General features: G+C 33.8%; 2 protein-coding genes across 2 annotated transcripts; both read right to left on the reverse strand.

Moving 5' to 3' along the window:
- Positions 1–1,600: 1,600 nt before the first annotated feature.
- On the reverse strand, positions 1,601–2,542 carry LOC118582518 (olfactory receptor 8K3-like). Its single transcript, XM_036185468.1, has one exon. It carries the CDS (start codon positions 2,540–2,542, stop codon positions 1,601–1,603), a length of 942 nt encoding a protein of 313 aa, XP_036041361.1.
- A 7,670-nt stretch (positions 2,543–10,212) lies between these two features.
- Positions 10,213–11,170, reverse strand: LOC118582537 (olfactory receptor 8K3-like). The gene has a single exon (XM_036185494.1). The coding sequence runs from the start codon at positions 11,152–11,154 to the stop codon at positions 10,213–10,215; it is 942 nt and encodes a 313-aa protein (XP_036041387.1). The 5' UTR covers positions 11,155–11,170.
- Positions 11,171–20,418: the final 9,248 nt, after the last annotated feature.

Here is a 20,418-nt window from a genome sequence, read left to right on the forward strand (position 1 = left end):
GGGTTGGAGGTAGAGCCTGGGGGAGAGCAGAAGGAGGGATGAGAGGAGGATCTGTGGTTGGTTTGTAAAATGAATAAAAAAAAAAGAAATGAACAAACTGAAAATGTGCCGAATCGTGGAAAAAAAATTAAACAAACAAACAATACTTCTGGAATAAAAGCCTTTTCTCTTGCTGTTTACTGAGAGAACATTGTTGTGAGCACTGTTTAAAACATTTCAAATCCTGTTGTCAAGAGGATTTGTGATGGTGAATTTCTATTCACAAATGGTTTGTAGTTCTCTTCTTTAGGATAAGATGGTATGCAAACTGATTGACAAGTTGATGAAATTAATCTTTTATTAAGTTTTAATAGTTTACTACATGCTGCTTATTTGAAAGCTGTGTTTGCAGACATAGAGATGTTCATCAAAGAATATCCAATGCTCAATCTCTAGTGCCAGAATGACAAAGTTGGATGATTTATATACATTTTGAATATTAATTTTTATAGTTTTGTTACAGGTGATGATTTTCTTTGCCACAGACACTTTTGAAGTTATATTTGGTTCCACTCATCTGATAATGCATAAGATTGACTTTTTGTCAAGCCCATAGAATGATAGTCAAACAAAGCCTAAATCTATTCCTTTATTAGTGTTTTCATTTTTCAAGTCATCCTATGTAACCCAGATGGACCTCAGACTAACTATGTAGTTCATGCTGATCTTGGAATCCTGATCAATCTGCCTACACATTCCAATTAATAATAGGACTGGCATTTCATCCAATTATCAAAACTTAGTAAATGACTTACAAGAAATATACTTTCCATCTAGAAATTAAATGCTAAGTCATTCAGTAAAGAGAAATAGGAAGTAAGAAATTAAGATAATCCAATAGGAAGACATAATAAAGCAGTAGAAGCTGCCATGGAAAACATCAGCCGTCTTACATAAACACACACACACACACACACACACACACACATGTTACATTTGTAATTATACAACATTAGATGATACATTGAAATCAGGAACTATTTAAACATTAAATGTATGCTATTAATTATTGTCATTGCAATTGTATATGATCTGATATGAAAGAGAAGCAGAATCAGGATGTAGGATTTTCTGTGCCAGGAAGGCATCCGTGTGCTCTGATATTACTGTGACCTTAATATCAAAGTGAGAGACTTCACTTACTTGATATTCTGATAAGATTTTTAACACAGTTTCATATACAAGTACATGAATGCTAAGTATATGTAAATATTAAAATAATAACGATGCATTTTTATACAAATAAATACATTTTATATTTATACACAGATACACATGAGCACCATATAATTTAATGTAAATTCCATTCATAAAACGTATTTAAATCATCAAGACACCTGTCTTTATCTTCATGAATACACAATAAACACATTGTTACCCTCTTTGAGTCTACACATTTTAAAACAACTTTTCAGTGCTACTTCATTTCTTCAATTTTTTTGGTTTATAATCTTTCTCCTTTTCAGAGAAGAGTATTACTTTAGTATTTTCTTCACTGAAACTTATAAAGCATTTACATTTATTTGTTCTGAAATAAGATAAGCTTTAACACCTGTGACTTCTATGAGAAGTTATTATATATAGTTTTCCCTGTCTTTTTAATGGCATGTTTTACATCTTTATTCCTCAAGCTGTATATCAAAGGATTCAACATAGGGATAATTAGGGTATAAAAGATGGAAGCCACTTTGTCAGTTTTGAAGGAGTGACTGGACTTAGGTTGCACATACATAAATATCAAAGTTCCATAGAAAACAGTGACCACTGTCAGGTGGGACCCACAGGTGGAGAAAGCCTTGCGTTGGCCCTCAGCCGAGTTCATCCTGAGAATAGCTTTGAGAATAAGCAAATAGGAGATGAGGATCACCAGAAGAGAGGAAATCAAGTTAATAGCAGATAAAATTAAAATTATCATTTCAATTTCTTCTGCATTTGAGCAGAGCAGAGAAATCAAGGGCAATCCATCACAGTAGAAATGATGGATGACATTGTAGCCACAGAAGGGTGAAGAGAAAATATTTATAGTGACTATGAGAGAAACAAATATACTGTAAAGGTATGGAACTGCCACCAGTACCCAACATATAGTTTGTGACATGATTACATTGTAGAGCAAAGGGTTACAGATGGCTACATAGCGGTCATAGGACATCACAGATAGAACAAACAGTTCACAAGCAATGAACAGAAGAAAGAAGGCTAATTGTGTGGCACAAAGATGAAATGATATTGTATTTTGACTGACAACAAAATTTGCTAACATTTTAGGTCCAATAGCAGTTGAATAACCAAGATCTGTGATAGCAAGGTGTCTGAGAAAAAAGTACATGGGTGTTTTCAGTCTGGAATCCACCATGGTGAGGATGATCATGCCCAAATTGCCCACCAGTGAGATAAGATAGATGATGAGGAATAGTATGAACAATGGGATCTGTAGCTCAGGGTGGTCAGTGATGCCCAGCAGGATGAATTCTGTCACCATTGAAAGGTTGTGGGTCTCCATATGTGTATACCAGAAAAGATGCTCTGAATAGAGACCATAGCACAGTCAAAAGATACAAATGTTATCTTTTTTTTGTAAATTTTTATTATTCAAGCTATAATGTGTCCAAAAATTTTAATTTAATATTTGAAAATAAATCTACTTTTTTAAAGAAAAGATGCACATACACTCCTATGCACATCTATACACATTTATATACAATCATGGGACTTATAATAAACAAAGACATAGATATGAATCTTTGATTCTCTTCCAATGTAAGTTTTAATCAGAGAATTACAAAATTCTCTGCCAACAGTATCTGGTTTTCCCCATTGGGATGTGTACTGTCACTTTAATATAATGGTTTGACAGCAGTCAATATGGAAAACAACCTTCTCCCTACATCACATACACAACACAGGCAATTTCCAGCATCAAACTCGGTTAATTTCAGTATATAGGAATATCTCTAGACAGACAGACAGATACACACACACACACACACACACACACACACGCATATGCGTGTGTGTGTGTGTGTGTGTGTGTGTGTGTGTATGTGTGTGTGTGTGTGTTAAAACTTTCAAGTTGTATATAGCTGGATTTACATACATGTTGATAATCTTTTTACCTTTGCTTTTATTTTTGAAATGATCACTATTTCATTTTGACATTTAACAATTTCAATTTGTTATAACATGTAAATTGCATGGCAATAATAATACACATACCTATTGAAAATTTTTAAAGATGCACTCAACTCTAGTTACATGTGTATATCTAAAGAATCCTAAGACATACAAGTAGAACATCCAAAGTTATTAATAATGATCCCTAACAGTCAGTTGCAATCTCACTCAGAATTATCTTTATTTGAACTAACCAAAGGACATGTGAGGAAGTGTGTCTGTGCAATCCTCTTATACACTGACCTATGATATATAATGGTTCCTTTGGGAAAACAAGTTGGTATGTAAAAAATATTTTTGGCATATATAATGCCAAGAGAACTCTGGATGGCTTTTTCAAAACCTGAAGTATAAGAACGTGAGTGAACCAAGGAGTCTGGCCTCTCTGGCAATAGTCCACAAAGATGATGAACATATGGATTTCAACCAGTCACTGGTTACACTAACTTACCTGAAAGATTTTTCCTTGTTTATCTGTTTGTGTTCATCCTAAAGGGTTGGGGCTTAGCTTCTTTGTTAGATCTGTAGAGATGAGCAAATAAGAAGTTGGTCATGAAAAACGGAGTACATACAAGCTATGCTAGTCTGGAGCTTTAAAAGCCAAGAAGCAATATTCACAGTTTGCTGTCATTGTGATTGAACTTTTTATCACATTATTATATTAATAAAACTTTTAAGTGAGTCTTTTTATATAAAAAATAACCTTTTTGAGAGAAGACACCTTTTTTGATAACATAATATAATTTATGTTAATGTCACAAGGAAGACAAATGCTTCATGTTGGAATCTAGACAAATATCACAAATGAGCGGAAACTTTAAGAGAATTAATTATTAAATTAGCTTATAATCAAACTCTCAAAAGGGAGTTTTGAACAAGGGATACTATGTTACAGTATTATAATTTTTAGAATAGAATTTCTAAGTATGGTTGCCAAATGTTGTGATAGATGTTTAATGCTTGATACTGTATAAAACTTTAACTGTAGTGTAGATACCACAAAGCAAAATCAAAGTGCAGTACAATGGCATTTGCACAGATGCAACTAGAAAATCATTCTGTGTAGTTAGTTCACAGGAACAGCTTCCAAACATGAAATAGAATACCATGCAATAAATTTCTATACTCCAATAAAGCTTGCCTGAAATCACAGGAGGAGAACAATTATTACTTTTGAAAATATGTATGAATTGTAATTATGGTAGAAAATGTTGTCTCTGAGAAAATGGCAGTGAAAAATTCCACTTCTTTTCATAAAGGTGAGTATACACAATTTGTACTTAAATAACTTAAAAGTTTATAAAATTTAGCTACCTGACATTCTCCTTTTTACCATTATATACTTCATCCCTTAAACATGTAAAAAATATCAAGTATCGCAAAACTTAATTCATTACATCATGGTCCCTTTCATTCGTTTATTTTGCAATGAAAAAATAGGTAAAAAGTTAAATATACTGACTTCCAATTTTCTCATAATTAAAGAAAAACAAAACAGTTTTCTCCTGTACACTCTTAGGGCTCAATGTAAAAAAAAAAATTCATTCATTTTACAAATAGATTATTATGCAAACTGAATAGCTTGCATGTTATTATTGAAAACTATAATCTCTGGAAAATTAAGACCATTTAATACAAAAGGAAGAAACATAAAAGATATAATTAAGTCTCTCTTGACTCTCAAGTAATGGTTTCACACCTCATATGGGATAAAAACTTCATTTCCCTCATCAAGGAATCAGACAATGGGTCAGAGAGATCTTGCCACAGTTAAAACCACTGAGTATGGGGATCCAAGTGTGAGCCTGAGGACACAAGGATGGGAGGGGAAAACTGACTCATGTACTTGTCCTCTCATCTGTGCACATGTGCATACACATGTAAAATATGTTAAAAATTTTAAAGGATCCAAAAGTAAACACATGTAGAACTTTTCCCTAGAAAGATTACTTGCTGAAGTTTCAATTATTTTAGGTTACGTTAAGAAAGTGGATTTTAATTTTCTCTCTCTCTCTCTCTCTCTCTCTCTCTCTCTCTCTCTCTCTCTGTGTGTGTCTGTCTGTCTGTCTGTCTGTCTCTCTCTCTCTCTCTCTCTCTCTCTCTCTCTCTCTTTCCTGTCATTCTCTGTATAGTTTGTTTCCTTATCCTAGATGCTCCACCACACTGGATTTTGGAATAATTTTTTTGTAGGTGCTCCTTAATAAATAAAATTAAAAATATAACTAAAGATTAGAAAGAAAATATGACACACTTAACATTTGTGTTCTCAAATTCTTTCCTTTAAATAAAGTCAGTTTTCTTTAAATGTCTTATTTAAATTTCATTTTATTTACTGTCTATGTCTTCTCATCTCGGCCCTTTACTAGTTATAAAATTAAGTGTGTGTGTGTGTGTGTGTGTGTGTGTGTGTGGGTGTGTGTGTGGTGTAAGATAGAGAGGTGGAGAACTAGAGTGAGAGGGAGAGTGAATGAGTGAGTGAGAGAAAGAGAGGGAGAGAAAGAGTGAGAGAGAGTGTTGTTTTCTAAGCATAAAATACCAAAAAATATTTCTGAGTATACTCAAAAGGTAATTAATATCATTTTCCCTTTCACCTCAGAGGAAATGCTGAAAAAATCAACATGAAATAGATATATGAAGAAATTATCTTCCTGCTCAGACATTATTGAAAGAGTAGAAAATGAATCTTCAGATGGTAAGACTTTAGCACAGGATGCCACATCTCCTTATGCTGAAACCACAGTGCTCTGCCTGACACTTTGCTACCTGTTGTGAAATTCTTGTCTTCATTTCCCACTGTGGCTCTCAGCATGGGCTTCTGAGATCTATTTATGTGTGTTTTTTAAAACCATAGAGGCTCTCCCTAAGGAGATGCCAAGAAACAATTAGCAGCAATACTTTTGAAAGTCTAATTGGCCCAGCCATATCCACTGGAGTCATGAAGTGAGCGGGAGCTCTTTGACATGGTTCCAGCACAGTTGAGCCAAATGCTAGGATGGCTGTCATCTCACTTCCGGTTTTGGTCTCTGAGTGTTGCATGCTTGGGGGTTGGGGCATTCCACATTATAATTCATGCAATATCTTTTCATGAGAAAATTATGTCTGAGTCTCTTTAGGAAAGCCCTAAACATTTTTATCCATTCTGCTTTTAGGGAGATAAATTGGTTGTGTTGGAAATTTTTCTGTCATAAGCGTAACATTTTTGGATTTTCTTTTTTTCCCTTTTTCATTCAAGAATGAGAATACTGATTTAACTTGGTATTTGTAAAATCCTCTTAGAGTTGTCAGGAACAAAATATAAAAAGCCAATGAACTCACAGCAGCAGTGATGACCTACATAAGACCACTATATTAAGTAGTTAATGATTGCTGGGGAAATGAAAGATGTTTTGTCAGTGGTTATAGCCACTGGCAAAATGCCCATGTTCATGTAAATAATCTTTTACCATATCCCTTTAATCAGCCCCTAGGAAACATAAAATCTTATATAAATAAAATGAATAAATGAATCAAAAAAAGGAAACATGAAGGTATGAAAGGTGATATCTGGGAAAAGGGAGGGCATTATAGGATAAGGAGCAAGACAGGAGGGAATAATGAGTGACTTTGAAAAACCACCATGCAAATAAATGAAAATGTTATAGCCTCTCATTTTATGTAGTTAATATACTCTAACTAAACCAAATATTTATAAAATCATAGTCAACATATGAGTAGAGGACATGCTTTCAGCATGGGTTTAGACTGAATTCAAATGTAATAAGCACTTAAGATTTACAATATGAAATTACATTCTATTATTAATCCTTGAATAATATTTAAGTAGATTCCAAAATCTTGGCTAGAACATATGCTAAAGTGAACATAAGAGTATTATATCTTTAGTATCTTAATATCAATACTTATGGAAAGATGAACATAAGTGGCATTGTTGGATTGAAAAATAGATATGCAGATAGATATAGATGGTGATGATAGATGATAGATACATAGGTAAATAGATAGAGTCATAGTAAAATATCAGTTGTCCCTGACATTAGTTTATAACTTCCTAGCATCTTATTAGACTCTCAAATAATTTAGGTAAAATAATTTAAAGCTTGAAATTTCCTGCTAAATGTGCTTATCAGCTGTAGGAGCTCCCTTGTAGAATTTTTGGGATAGCTTATATAGATTATCATATCATCTGCAAATAGTGAAAGTTTGACTTCTTCCTTTCCAATTGGTATCTCCTTGATCTCCTTTAGTTGTCTTATTGCTCTAGCTATAACTTCAAGTACTGTATTGAATAGATATATAGAGAGTGGACACCTTTGTCTTGTTTCTGATTTTAGTGGAAGTGCTTTAACTGTGTCTCCATTTAATTTGATATTGGCTATTAACTTGCTGTAATTGCCTTTATTATGTTTAAGTCTATCCCTTGTATCCTTAATCTCATCTCTCCAAGAGTTTTATCACGAAGGGGTGTTGGATTTTGTCAAATATTTTCAGCATCTAAAGAGATGCTTACGTGTTGTTTTTTTTCTTGCATTTTGTTTATATGGTGGATTAATTGACAGAATTTTTTGTATGGTGAACCATCCCTGCATCTCTAAGATGTAGCCTCCTCGATCATAGTGGATGATCTTTTTGATATTTTCTTGGATTTGCTTTGTATTTTATTGAGTATTTTTGCATCAATGTTTATGAGGGAAATTGGTCTGTAATTATCTTTCTATGTTGAATCTTTGTATGTTTTATGTATTAGGCTGACTGTGGTATCATAAAATGAATTTGGCAATGTTCCTTCTGTTTCTATTTTATGTAATAATTTTAGGAGTATTTGTATTATGTCTTCTTTGAAAGTCTGGTAGAATTCTGCTCTAAAACACTCTGGACGTGGGCTTTTTGTTGGGAGACTTTTAATGACTTCTATTTCCTTAGGAGTTATAGGTCTATTTAATTTGTTTATATTAATTAACATTGGTAAGTGGTATCTATTGAGAAAACTGTTCATTTCTGATAGACTTTCCTATTTTCTGGAGTACAAGTTTTTTGAAGTATGACCCAATTATTGTCTAGATTTCCTCATTGTCTGTTGTTATAACCCTGTTCTCAGATTTTCTGGAGCTGGAATTATGGACAGTTGTAGCAGTGATGTAAATGGTGTCAACAAAATCCAGATCCTTTACAAGAGAATCTATTGGTAGCCTGAAAGTTTGGCTCTCAAGGCTACACCTAGGATTCAAAAAGAAAGGCCACAGCATAGCAAAATTTAACTTAGGGATTTTTATCTGAGAGGTAAAGACTCATATTCATGATCTGAGGATCAAGCTCCTGCTACAGCTCTAATTCTCTCTACAGCTCTAATTCTTCCTAGTTCTAATTTCTTCTATGTTCTAATTCTTTCTTGTTCTCCTTTCTTCTATACAGCTATATACATATTTTTCAGGAGGCTTTTTTCAATAATAAGAAGAGTTACAAAGCTGCCTCTGAAGGTCATAGCATATTCCTAATTAAATTATTTTAACAATGAAGTCATATGCCACCTATTTATTGTAATATTATATGTAATATAAAACATTAAAATAAAAAAAACATGAATTTAGGATTACTAAAATAAGCTTTCCAATACAAAACTCTAGTCAATTTTATCCTTCAGTATTTTTTACAAATTAAGCCTTAGCATGTCATGGTGCTTAGTTAGTTGATAAAGTACAAATGCCATAAACATCCCCTTTATCCATATTAAAAATTATGTTTCTTACTGGTTGGATGCACTTAATGCAGAAAAACATACTGGTCAAAGATCTGAGAGTAAGCAAGCAGTGGTAGAGTGCTTGGTCCCAAATGACACAGCTATTTCTCCCTCTCTACTGCCTAGGGGATATCACATAGGAGGGAGCAGAAAGAATTTAAGGGTTGGGGTAACTGAGATATAGAGTGAAATCATGTCTTCTGGAAATGACATTGAGGTTTAACTCACAAACTGCAGCTAACATTCCAGTGTGTATTGGAGAGTCTCTGAGACTCCATTATTTCCTGAAGAAAAGAAGTGGACTGTCATTTTCTTGGGTGCTCTAAATAGCTTATGCAAATTCCATTAAACAGCTGTCACCTAATCTTGAGCAAGTAACTCTTGTTAAACTAGGTGCATCACACAAACCAAAGAAGAAAGAAGAAGGGGGATGTTTGAAAAGAAGGGTTTCAGTTAGGGAGGGAGGGCGATGAGGGACTCAAGAATGGAAGTGTACCAGCACAGGCCCAAGGTTCCAAAAAGTCAGCTCATGCACCAAGGACAGGTCCAGGTCCCACTGCCTGGGGGCCTCCCAAACAGTACAAGCAATCCACTGTCTCACTTATCCAGAGGGCCTGGTCCAGGGGAGACCTTGCCTTGGAGGAGGTGGGAGTTGGGGATGGATTGGGGGTGAGGGCTGGGGGGTAGAAAAAGGGAGGATGGAGGAATCAATGGCTGATATGTCAAATTAAATTAATTTTAAAATAAAATATTTATAATGAAAAAAGAATGGAAGTGACAATAATTAAAATGCAGTATATAAATGCATGAAACTGTCAAACATACAAAAACAGAGCTAAATAAAAACACTATAATTTCATAAATCATAAGCACATGCAAATACAAACGTCAGAATGTTTATTTTAATAGAGAATTCTACAAGATCATTTAAAGTCTCTTTCGTACATACTGTACTTTCTCTCATGCATCATATGTCTCTTTAGATACAACCTATGTTCTACAGAGACCAAATCTCCTTGTATTTTGCAATAGGCTTGGATGTTATGTTTAAAATATAATATCCCCTGAATGAAATCATTCTCCACTATTGTAAGTATAGTATATGAGAATTTGATTAGCACCAGCATTCAGATAGTTAAATACACTGAATTTACACGGTTAAAATCAGGTAGTTAAGCACGCTGGTGCTTGTTGTACATTCCAGAGGAAAGAAGAGTGAGTCCACATTCAAACCTGGTTTGAAGGATTAATCTTACATGTACATTTTAAGAAAATGTGCTGAATAGTTTTTGCCATGTTCTTTGTAGGGCATCTTTCACATCTTTGTTCCTCAGGCTATAGATCAGAGGATTCAACAAGGGGATGACTAGAGTGTAAAATATGGATGATATTTTATCAGTGTCAATGGAATGACTAGATTCAGGTTGTACATACATAAATATCAATGTCCCGTAGAACACTATAACCACTGTTAGGTGGGACCCACAGGTGGAGAAAGCTTTGCGTCTACCCTCAGCAGAGTTCATCCTGAGAATGGCTATCAGGATGAGCAGGTAGGACATAAGAACAACTGTAAGGGAAGAAATCAAATCAAAAGCTGCAAAGATCATAACTATAAGTTCAACCTCACGTGTATTTGAGCAAAGCAAAGATATTAAGGGGATACAGTCACAAAAGAAATGATTAATGACATTGTGACCACAGAAGGATAAAGAGAAAATATTTATGGTGACAACAAGGGACATAAATGTACAGTAAAGATAAGTAATTGTAACTAGGACCCAACATACTTTATGTGACATGATGACAGTATAAAGCAGAGGCTTACATATGGCCACATAACGGTCATATGACATTGCAGACAAAATAAAAAGCTCACTGCCAATAAACAGAAGAAAGAAAGCTAGCTGTGTAGCACAAAGATAGTAGGAGATTGCATTTTGAGCTACAACAAAGTTTACCAACATTTTTGGTCCCACAGTTGTTGAATAAACAAAATCAGTAAAAGCCAAATGTTTAAGGAAGAAGTACATAGGTGTCTGTAGTTTGGCATCTACATTGGTGAGGATGATGATTCCCAAGTTGCCAATCACTGAGATCAGATAGATGATGAGGAATAACCCAAACAATGGGGCCTGCAGCTCAGGATTCTCAGTGATGCCCATTAGGATGAATTCAGTCACCATTGTGAGATTGTGTTTCTCCATTCTTCTTTATCATATAACCTGTTATTAATAGAAGCAATAGAATATTAAATATCTTTCAGCATTTATCTTTTGAAGAACATTTATTGAGCAAGACTACAAGTAAGAAATATCTGACTTTTCCAACTTAATATTTAAAATATTACTCACAGGAATATACAGATAAAGAGACAGAAACTAATTTGTATTTCTCATTTATAGTGATCTTACTGAAAACTACTTTACTACTTCAAGAGATTGTTAGATAATCCCAATGTAAAGATGAATTAGCACTGTCCTCTAAGTGTTTGCAACTTGTTAGTCTGGTAAACACCACATGTAGTTCTTGAATTCATCTCCAAACAATATATATTAATAATCCACATATAATTTTATAGTTCTATACTTAAATAATAGATGATAGATAGGAAATTAGATTTTATCTATCTATCTATCTTTATATATATGTGTATATATATATATATATATGTGTATATATATATATATATATATATATATATATATATATATATATACAAGCATATATACATGCAGACATATACAGATGGTACAAGAGGATAAATGCAGACATAAAGATATAGATAAATAAAAATAAGTAAAACTATGATGAAATATTGTTAAGACTTCAACTGTTAAATAAATACCTAGTGGATTTTCATTGCACTGTTGTTTTCCATATGCTCCTATTTTGTTTAGTAACAACAGTTATCTCAATAGCATCAATAATATACATACTCATTCTGTTAGATTTTCTACTGACAGGGTAAAGAAAATGCACACACATATCTGGAGCAATGTCTTATCAGTAAAAACAAACACTGCTGTGGTAGAGTATGCAAGATAGTTTTCCAGCACTCATGTGTAGTTGGTATTTTATAAATATTTATATTTATAAAACATATAAATTGTTCTTTATAATATAGTCATCTAAAATAGTTATAGTAGGTGATGCAATGGAAGGTGTTAATTATCTTGGTAAATATTGGGCAGATGAATGAAAGTCAGCATACTAACATATAATATTGTCTTCATGTGAAGAAACAAAGCAATGAAATGGCATATGTACTTAATAAAGATAAGCCTTAATTTGTACAGTTAATTTTTCATAAAGTTCTATGCAAGTTCCAAAGATGCCTTTGCAGTATTCTTTGGAAGAATGATTAGGTATTTCAATGTTGAAATAATATCATGAAATCATTCTCAAATATTATTCACATTTCTGTTTTGTATGTATGGACTGAAGTTCAAATCAAGGTGCTTGCATAAATTTGCCAAGCACTTTATCTCTGGGCAACCATACCTACCTTTGTGCTGTCTAGAAGCATTTAGAAGCAGAGCCTCACTGTGTAGGCCAGGCTGCTCAGGAAACTGTGATCCTTTTCCTACTTTGAGGAGTTCTGGTAATATTACTTTGAAGTTTGTCACAGTATTTGAAAGAGGTATTCTCTTAAAATAAATATGTACCCCCACTTTGCCTTTTGCAGAAAGGTTTGCCAGGATAGAGAAAGGATCACAAACTATACGAGACTAGTTATTAGCCATTAATATGTACTGATAAAGGGAAAATCAATTTTCTATAATGGAGTGACACTGGGTATATCAACCACCTTCCAGGGCAGGTCTCATACTCAGAAGAAGTTAGCCAACACAAAATGAACTTCATTACTTTTCATGTCCTTATTTTGTTATGGTTTATTGTTTTCTGTCTTTTAAGTTTCTTTTAAGGTTTTAATTTGGGGGATTACTTTATTTTTTCTTTCAGAGAGAGAACATAAACCTGGGTAGGTAGTGACATGAAGATAATCTGTGAGGTATTGAGGGAAGGGAAAAAGAAGATAAAAATATATTGTCTAAAAATTAAAAAATATGAAAAATAATAGCAAGATAGAAAACAAGGGTACTAGAAAATAACATATCAATTTTTAATTTCCTAATCATTTTCTGATTTACTCCTTCCATGATTGCCTTTATGTCAACAATCAATGTTTTTGATTTTCACAATTTATCATCTAATATTCATAAATGCAATAATATTTCAAGTTGTATTTATATCAATTTACTGGAATATTGTTCTACTAGTATGGGCATTTCCGTTATAGCTGATGTTTATTTAATGTAACAAATCTGATATTCTTTATTGTGGAAGAAATTAGGAGAATGAGACCACCTGACGAAATTATGGAAAAAGAACCATAACGTTGGTTTTATGTAATGAAGATTTACAAAATTCCCCTTGGACAGAGGGATAATCTATTTTAAAAGAAAATCCTGGAGTCAAGCTTTTTGGCTCACTCCTATATTCCTGGATTTGGGGACGTGGAAACTGTAGTATCAGGAGTTTAAGATCATCATTCTCTATATGGAGAATGGGATGTAAAACCAGACTGGGCTACATAAGTCCTGTATCAAAAATTAAATGAAATAAAGGAAGGAAGGAAGGAAGGAAGGAAGGAAGGAAGGGAGAAATGGAAAAAGGAAAGAAAGGTGATTTTGCATTTTTTTTGCAGTTATATATTGTTATTGTCATATGAAAGACAGTGTTTTATTAATGCTTTAACCATTACTGTCTGTACTTACAAGAACTGTAGGTAACTAAATAAAATCACAAAATTTTCAATTTATATTTAGAATAGACTTCCTATTGTTTCCACATAAAATATTACCTAGGTGATTGACACTACTTGGTAGTCCACACTGTCCCTTCTGAAAACCTTTGTTATGTAAATACAGCAAGGATATGCTTTTACAATATTAGAGAAGTATCTTCCAAAGTTGCAATGGGAAACTGTTTAAATCTTGTTTTGTTGTTTTATTTTCCAATAACAATAATATATTGCAAAATAAAATTATGCAACTAGCATGTACCAGTAATCCTGTATAGTAAAGGATGCACATATACTTCACTCTAGTAGTTTTAAAGTTTAATAGAATGCAGCATACTATTGCTTATTATTTTCCAATTAATCAAATTTAATTTTTAAACCTATAGTCATATAAATGTATAGACAGATCACTGAACAAAATAAAGAATATTTTATCAATGCCACTAAGGTGATTATTTAAAATTCTCTTAATACAAATAGTTGCTTTTTATACATCAATATGATGTAGAACATTTGTTTGACATGAATATATCATGCATCATTCTCATCAATGCAGTTACATATACCTTAAGTGTTAAGAATTTTCATGTTAACTATAGAAAACTCTGTAATCACATTGCTTAATTATGTGAAAGCAAATTAAAATGAGGAATTTCTACTTTGAAAATATTCATATGATTTATTATTACATCTTCTCTTTTCATACTTATATGTATCATAATTTATATCATGTATATAGAAAATTAAATATTTTCTAAGAAAAGATGAAATACGTGTGCTTCAGATTGCTTATCTGCTTTCTATCTCTAACTTAAATGACAGGTGGGGTCTTTGTATTCAGCCAACAGGGAGTAGGAGGAAAAGACAGGAGAGGAATAAAAAGACAGTGACATTTGATCACAAAGACAGAGCAAACTGTGTCCTTTTCTGTAGGTACTGCTGTCATAAACTCTATTGCAGCCCTTACCTATGTTGAAAACTCCTCAGTGACCCTCGCATGCATAATTTAACACATAGTATTATATGCTAGCTTATGAGTATTTCTTCAAACTCTAAAGAGTCTCCCCATGGATGTGTCAGACAATTTCTTGATTAGCCCACAATGTCAGAATGCTTAATGAAATGTCTAGAGACTGTCCACTAATTGTCAGGAGGAATTTGTATATCACTTTGAATAAACTAAAATTATAAGAAGAGCCAAAAGATGTCTTGTTTTATCTGAAACTATTTGCACCATGAGCTTAAAGAGATGATCACAACATCAAATTCATTGTAACTTAATTGTAACTAGTTATGAAATAAAAATAAGTTGAATATTCATTTATAAAAGAATTGATATATAAAATATATTACATGTAGTCACTGGAATATCACCCAGCCTTAAAAAATTATATTCTATAATTATGTGTAATAATGTGGATGAAGCTGAATTGTAGAAAATTGTAGATGACTACATAGCACTCATTTCAGCCATAGTTAAAAGAAAGCTTTCTGAGATTCAAAATGTAACATCAACAGATATTACTAAAGTACATCCATTTTGTAAGTGCCTGTCATATTTTTTATACATTTATTAGCTGCCTTCCTAATAAAAGAGAGTACTAGTAAGTACATTTAAAGAGTGGTCATTCTAAGTATGAGGAAGTGTGGGGGATGGAGAGATGGTGGACCAGTTAAAAGTTAAGGACTGCTCTTACAGAGGTTTGAATTCAAAACCCAAAACCCACATAGTGGTTCACAACAGCCTGTGACATAAGTTCGAGAATAATCCATTGATACTTTCTTCTGGCATCTATAGTCACTGATGTGCACATTATGCACATTAACTCTTGTATTGTGTGAACACACACACAAACACATACACATAAACAAATAAATTGAAATAAATAAATATGGGGAAATAATGCTATGGTTTGTATTTTGAATGCTATTGTAATTTTTCTTTATTTAAAAAATTATTCATTTTACATGCCAACCACAGATTCCCCTCTCATTCCTCCTGATGTGTCCCAGCCTCCCCCTCACCCCCAGTCCATCCCCCATGCCCTCCTCCAAAAGGGTAAGGCCTACCGTGGGGAATCAGCAAATTCTGGTACACTCAGTTGCGGAAGGTCCAAGTTCCTCCCCCTTGCATCAAGGCTGAGCAAGGCATCCCATCATAGGAAGTGGGCTCCAGAAAGCCAATCTAATTCATACACCAGGAATAGATCCTGATCCCACTGCCAGGGGCCCGTCAAACAGACCAAGCTACACAACTGCCTCCTGTATACAGATTGCCTACTCAGATCCCCTGCAGGTTCTACAGTTGTCAGTCTAAAGTTCGTGAGTTCCTAAGAGTTTAGTTCAATTGTCTCTGTAGATTTCTCCGTTAGGATCTTGACCCTCCTTGCTCAGATAATCTCTCTTCCCTCTCTTGAACTGGAGAACTCAGCCTGGTGCTTAGTTGTGGATCTCAGCATCTGCTTTCATCAGTTACTGGATGAAGGCTCTGTGATAACAAAAGTATTCACCAATCTGATTACCAGGATAGACCAGTTCAGTCACTCTCTCCACTATTGCTAGTAGTTGAAGCTGAAGTCATCCCTGGGGATTCCTGGGAATTTCCCTAGCATCAGTTTTCTCCCTTACCCTGTAATGTCTCTTTCTATCAACATATCTCTTTCATTGCTCTCCCACTCCATCCTTGTCCCAGCTCCACCATCCCATTACTTCATGTTCTCATCCCCCCTCCCCTCCCCTCTATTGCCCACCCCTCATCCTCAGCTTTCTCATAGATATTTCATCTGTTTCCCTTTCCCAACATGATCCATCCATGCATCCCTCTTAGGGTCCTCTTTGTTTCCTGGCTTTTTGGAACTGTAGGTTGTAGTCTGATTATCCTTTGGTTTACATCTACTATCCATTTTTGAATGAGTACATACTATGTTTGTCCTTCTGACTCTGGGTTACCTCACTCAGGATGATATTTTCTGGTTCCATCCATTTGCCTACAAATTTCATGAGTCATTGTTTTTTACAGCTGAGTAATACTCCATTGTGTTTATGTACCACATTTTTTTTCTATCCATTCTTTGGTTTAGGGGTATCTATGTTGTTTCCAGGTTCTGGATTTTCGGAGTAATGCTGCTATAGGCATAGTTGAGCAAGTGTCCTTGTGGTATGATTGAGCATCCTCTGGGTATATCTCCAAGAGGACATTTTAAAATGAACTTTTCTCACTTAGTATGCTTTACTTAGGGACATTTCCATCTAGATTTACTGTCCATTATTTAAATGATTTATTTTTAACCATTGCCTTTTGGAGTCCTTTTTTTATTATGGACTATACCTGTTTCTAAATTTTATAGGTGGAAAATATTTCATCCCACACTTTAGATCAGCAGTTCTCAATATGTGGGTCATGACCCTTTGAGTCAAATGACACCTTCACAGGAGTTGCCCAAGAACATCAGAAAACACAGATATTGTTTAATTTATATTGATTTAATTTATAACACTAGTAAAACTTACGGTTATGAAGCAGCAATGGGAATAATTTTATGGTATGAAAAGTTTACAGCATTAGGAAGTTTGAGAACCACTGCTCTAGATTTACATTACAATCTGAAGTTTTTTCTTTTAATTATTATGAACTTTTTAGTTTGATTTAATCACATTCACATATTTGTGCTTAATGCTTGATGTTTAAAAGTTTCCATGCTTTTCTTTTGTAGTTCTCTAGTATTTTCGATGTGCCACTCTAGGCATTTCATAGGTAGAGATGTTGTTTCTGTGTGAGTCTTAAACAATTCTGAATTCACTTTCATTGTTAGTAAAACACAGTTTTCTGCTTTCATTAACATGAATGTAGACATTTTGTTTTCTGAGAAGGGTTTTTGGAAATACTTTTCAATCTAATTACCACTGTCATTCCAGGTTGTAAATCAGTGTGTACACTCATAAAATTCATTGGCTATATCAGATGAATGGGTTGGTCTTTAGGCTCTGCAAGTCTCCTCTGTTTCCATTTATGCCTTTATCCTTATAACTTTATAGTATTTTATAGATTCAGTCAATTTAATGGATTTTCTTTAACCTTAATGCTCAAGATGACTTTTGCTGTGTTTTCTTGTCTTATGGTTCAGAGAGCATGGTCCACATGTTTTTCTTTTTTCTTTTTGTTTTTGTGATTAAGGTATCTTTTATTTGAGGATGAAATTGAATTTGCTGATCATTGTTGTTATATGTGCTGTAGAAATGAGCATAGCTGCCTACCTGGGCCAATTAATATGTTAATTTTTCCAGTCCATAAATAATGTACACAATTTTATTTTAAAGCCACCTCATTTCCTCATACAAATGTTTTGGCTTTTCCATTGTAAAGATTGTCTATTATTTTAGATTTCCATTATTTTGTTCTTAGGTATATTGCTTCTTACAGTTATGGTAAATGGAATTAATTTCTTCCCAATTACTTAAAGGGAATTGCTATTGTTATGAAGGAATCCTATTGAATTTTGAATTTTTTTTAATCTTGCAACTTTTCTTAATTTGTTAAATAGTTCCAACAATTGTCTAATGTTGTAGCTCTAAAACATCTGTACTCCTAAAAGTACAGTGGAGATGATATGATAAAAATAGAGCCTTAATCTCATAGGATATATAACCTTACTTTGTAATTGCAAATGTGTGTCTGGGTAGCTATAACTTTTATACTCAGAAGTATAGTGGAGCTGTGTCCAGTTTTTCCATCTTCTTATACACACATATAATATTTTTCATATAATATATTACGATCACTGTTCCCTCTCTGTCAAGTCCTCCCAGATCCTCCTCATGTCCTCACCCACCAAACTCCAAGTCTGTGTCTTCTTTTCTTTAGAAAACAGGAAAACGTACAAAGCTATCTTTTTTTTCTCTCTTTAGAAAACAAACAGGCAAAAAAAAAGCAAAAAACATGAAAAGCAAATAGCAAAAGGACCTAAGAAACACGCACTCGCACATGCACACACACACACACACACACACACACACACACACACACACACACACACACACACACACACACACACACAGAGCATTAAAAACCTGAAATCATAATAAATAAGCAAAATAATAATAAAATAAAAAATATATCCAAACAAAGCAATATGAGGAATAAAACTATAAATACACTATTGAGCTTCTTTCATGTTTGGCATCTACTGCTGAGCATGGGGCTTATCCTTAAGTGTGGATAACATCCCCATTAGGAAAAAAATCCATTAGAAAAAAAAAAAACTATTTTTTTTCATGTGCAGATGTCAATTGGAGCTAGTACTTTGGTTATGGATGGGGAATGGAGTCTACTTAACCCTCTCATAACTTGGACCCTGCATGACCTGAATCTGTGCAAGCACTGTATATACTTCTACAGTTCCTGGGAGTTCATATGTGTATCAATCCTGTTGTGCCTTGAATTTATAGTCTCCTAATAGTCATCCAACTTCTCCAGTTTTTACAATTTTTCTGCCTCCTTTTATCCATAGCTCTGTAAACCCTGAGTGGAGGAGTTTGATAAAGATATCCAAGTTACAACTGAGTGTTTCAAAATATCTATCTGCTTGTTGTCCAGTTGTGAGTCTTTGCATTTGCTCCCATCTACAACAAAAGAAAGCTTCTCTGATACTGAATGAGGAAGACATTGATCAATGAGTATGTCAGAATGTCATTAGGAGTCATTTTATTGTGTCCTTCAGCAGAATGTTAGTATATGGTTCTCCCCCCATACATAGACGTATCTATCTAATCTATTCTGTATGGATTTTAAGCTAATTATATAATTCCATAAATAAACAACTTTATCTGTTTTCTGATATTTTATGTGTACCAGGGAAGAACTCTAACATTTAATAGATTCATTTATCAACCTTTGTGATAAATTTTCCATGATGAATCATAGATATCTGTCAGTTCATATAGGAATACATTTGGACACACATGGACAGTCATTATCTGTTTGTCATTACATCATGTTGGGCATTAATAAATTATGAAATATTGGTCTTTGAAAAAATAACCATATAAACATTATTGAAGATATACAGGGGTAATGCCCGGAGAGATCAGAGAAATAGCAAATAGCCACTCACCAACTTTATCTTACCACCACACTGTACCTTCCCAAGAGAGAACTTCTTCCTGTCTAACCTGTGCTTTTTTTGCCTCCCTGTTCTGCCTTCTCATTGGCTCTAAGCCCAGCTACATCACTTCCTTGTCAATGCCTGTCTATACAGACTTCCAGGTCTCAATTGTAGGTACTGGGATTAAAGGCATGTGTCACAATGCTTGGCTGTGTCCTTGACCACATAGAGACACTATCTGCCATGTGATTGGATTAAGGGCATGTGCTACCACTGCCTGACTTCTGTTTATGGCTTGATTTGACCTCTGATCTCCAGGCAAATTTTATTTATTAACATACAAATAAAATATCTCATTTTAGCACAAATAAAATATCACCACACTTTCCCTTGAGGGAAAGAAAAACTTTTTTTCCTTAATATAGTTACAATAAATAAAGTTGGATTAATACCAAGATTCAAGTAGATGAAATACATATTGAACTTACTCATGTTTGTGATGAAGAAAACAATGGAGATTTACATTTAAAGCAGACTTTTATGGCTTTTATTGTATGCAACTT

This window comes from Onychomys torridus, chromosome 4, assembly GCF_903995425.1.
Source record: "Onychomys torridus chromosome 4, mOncTor1.1, whole genome shotgun sequence".
In the NCBI taxonomy this organism is placed as follows: Eukaryota; Metazoa; Chordata; class Mammalia; order Rodentia; family Cricetidae; genus Onychomys; species Onychomys torridus.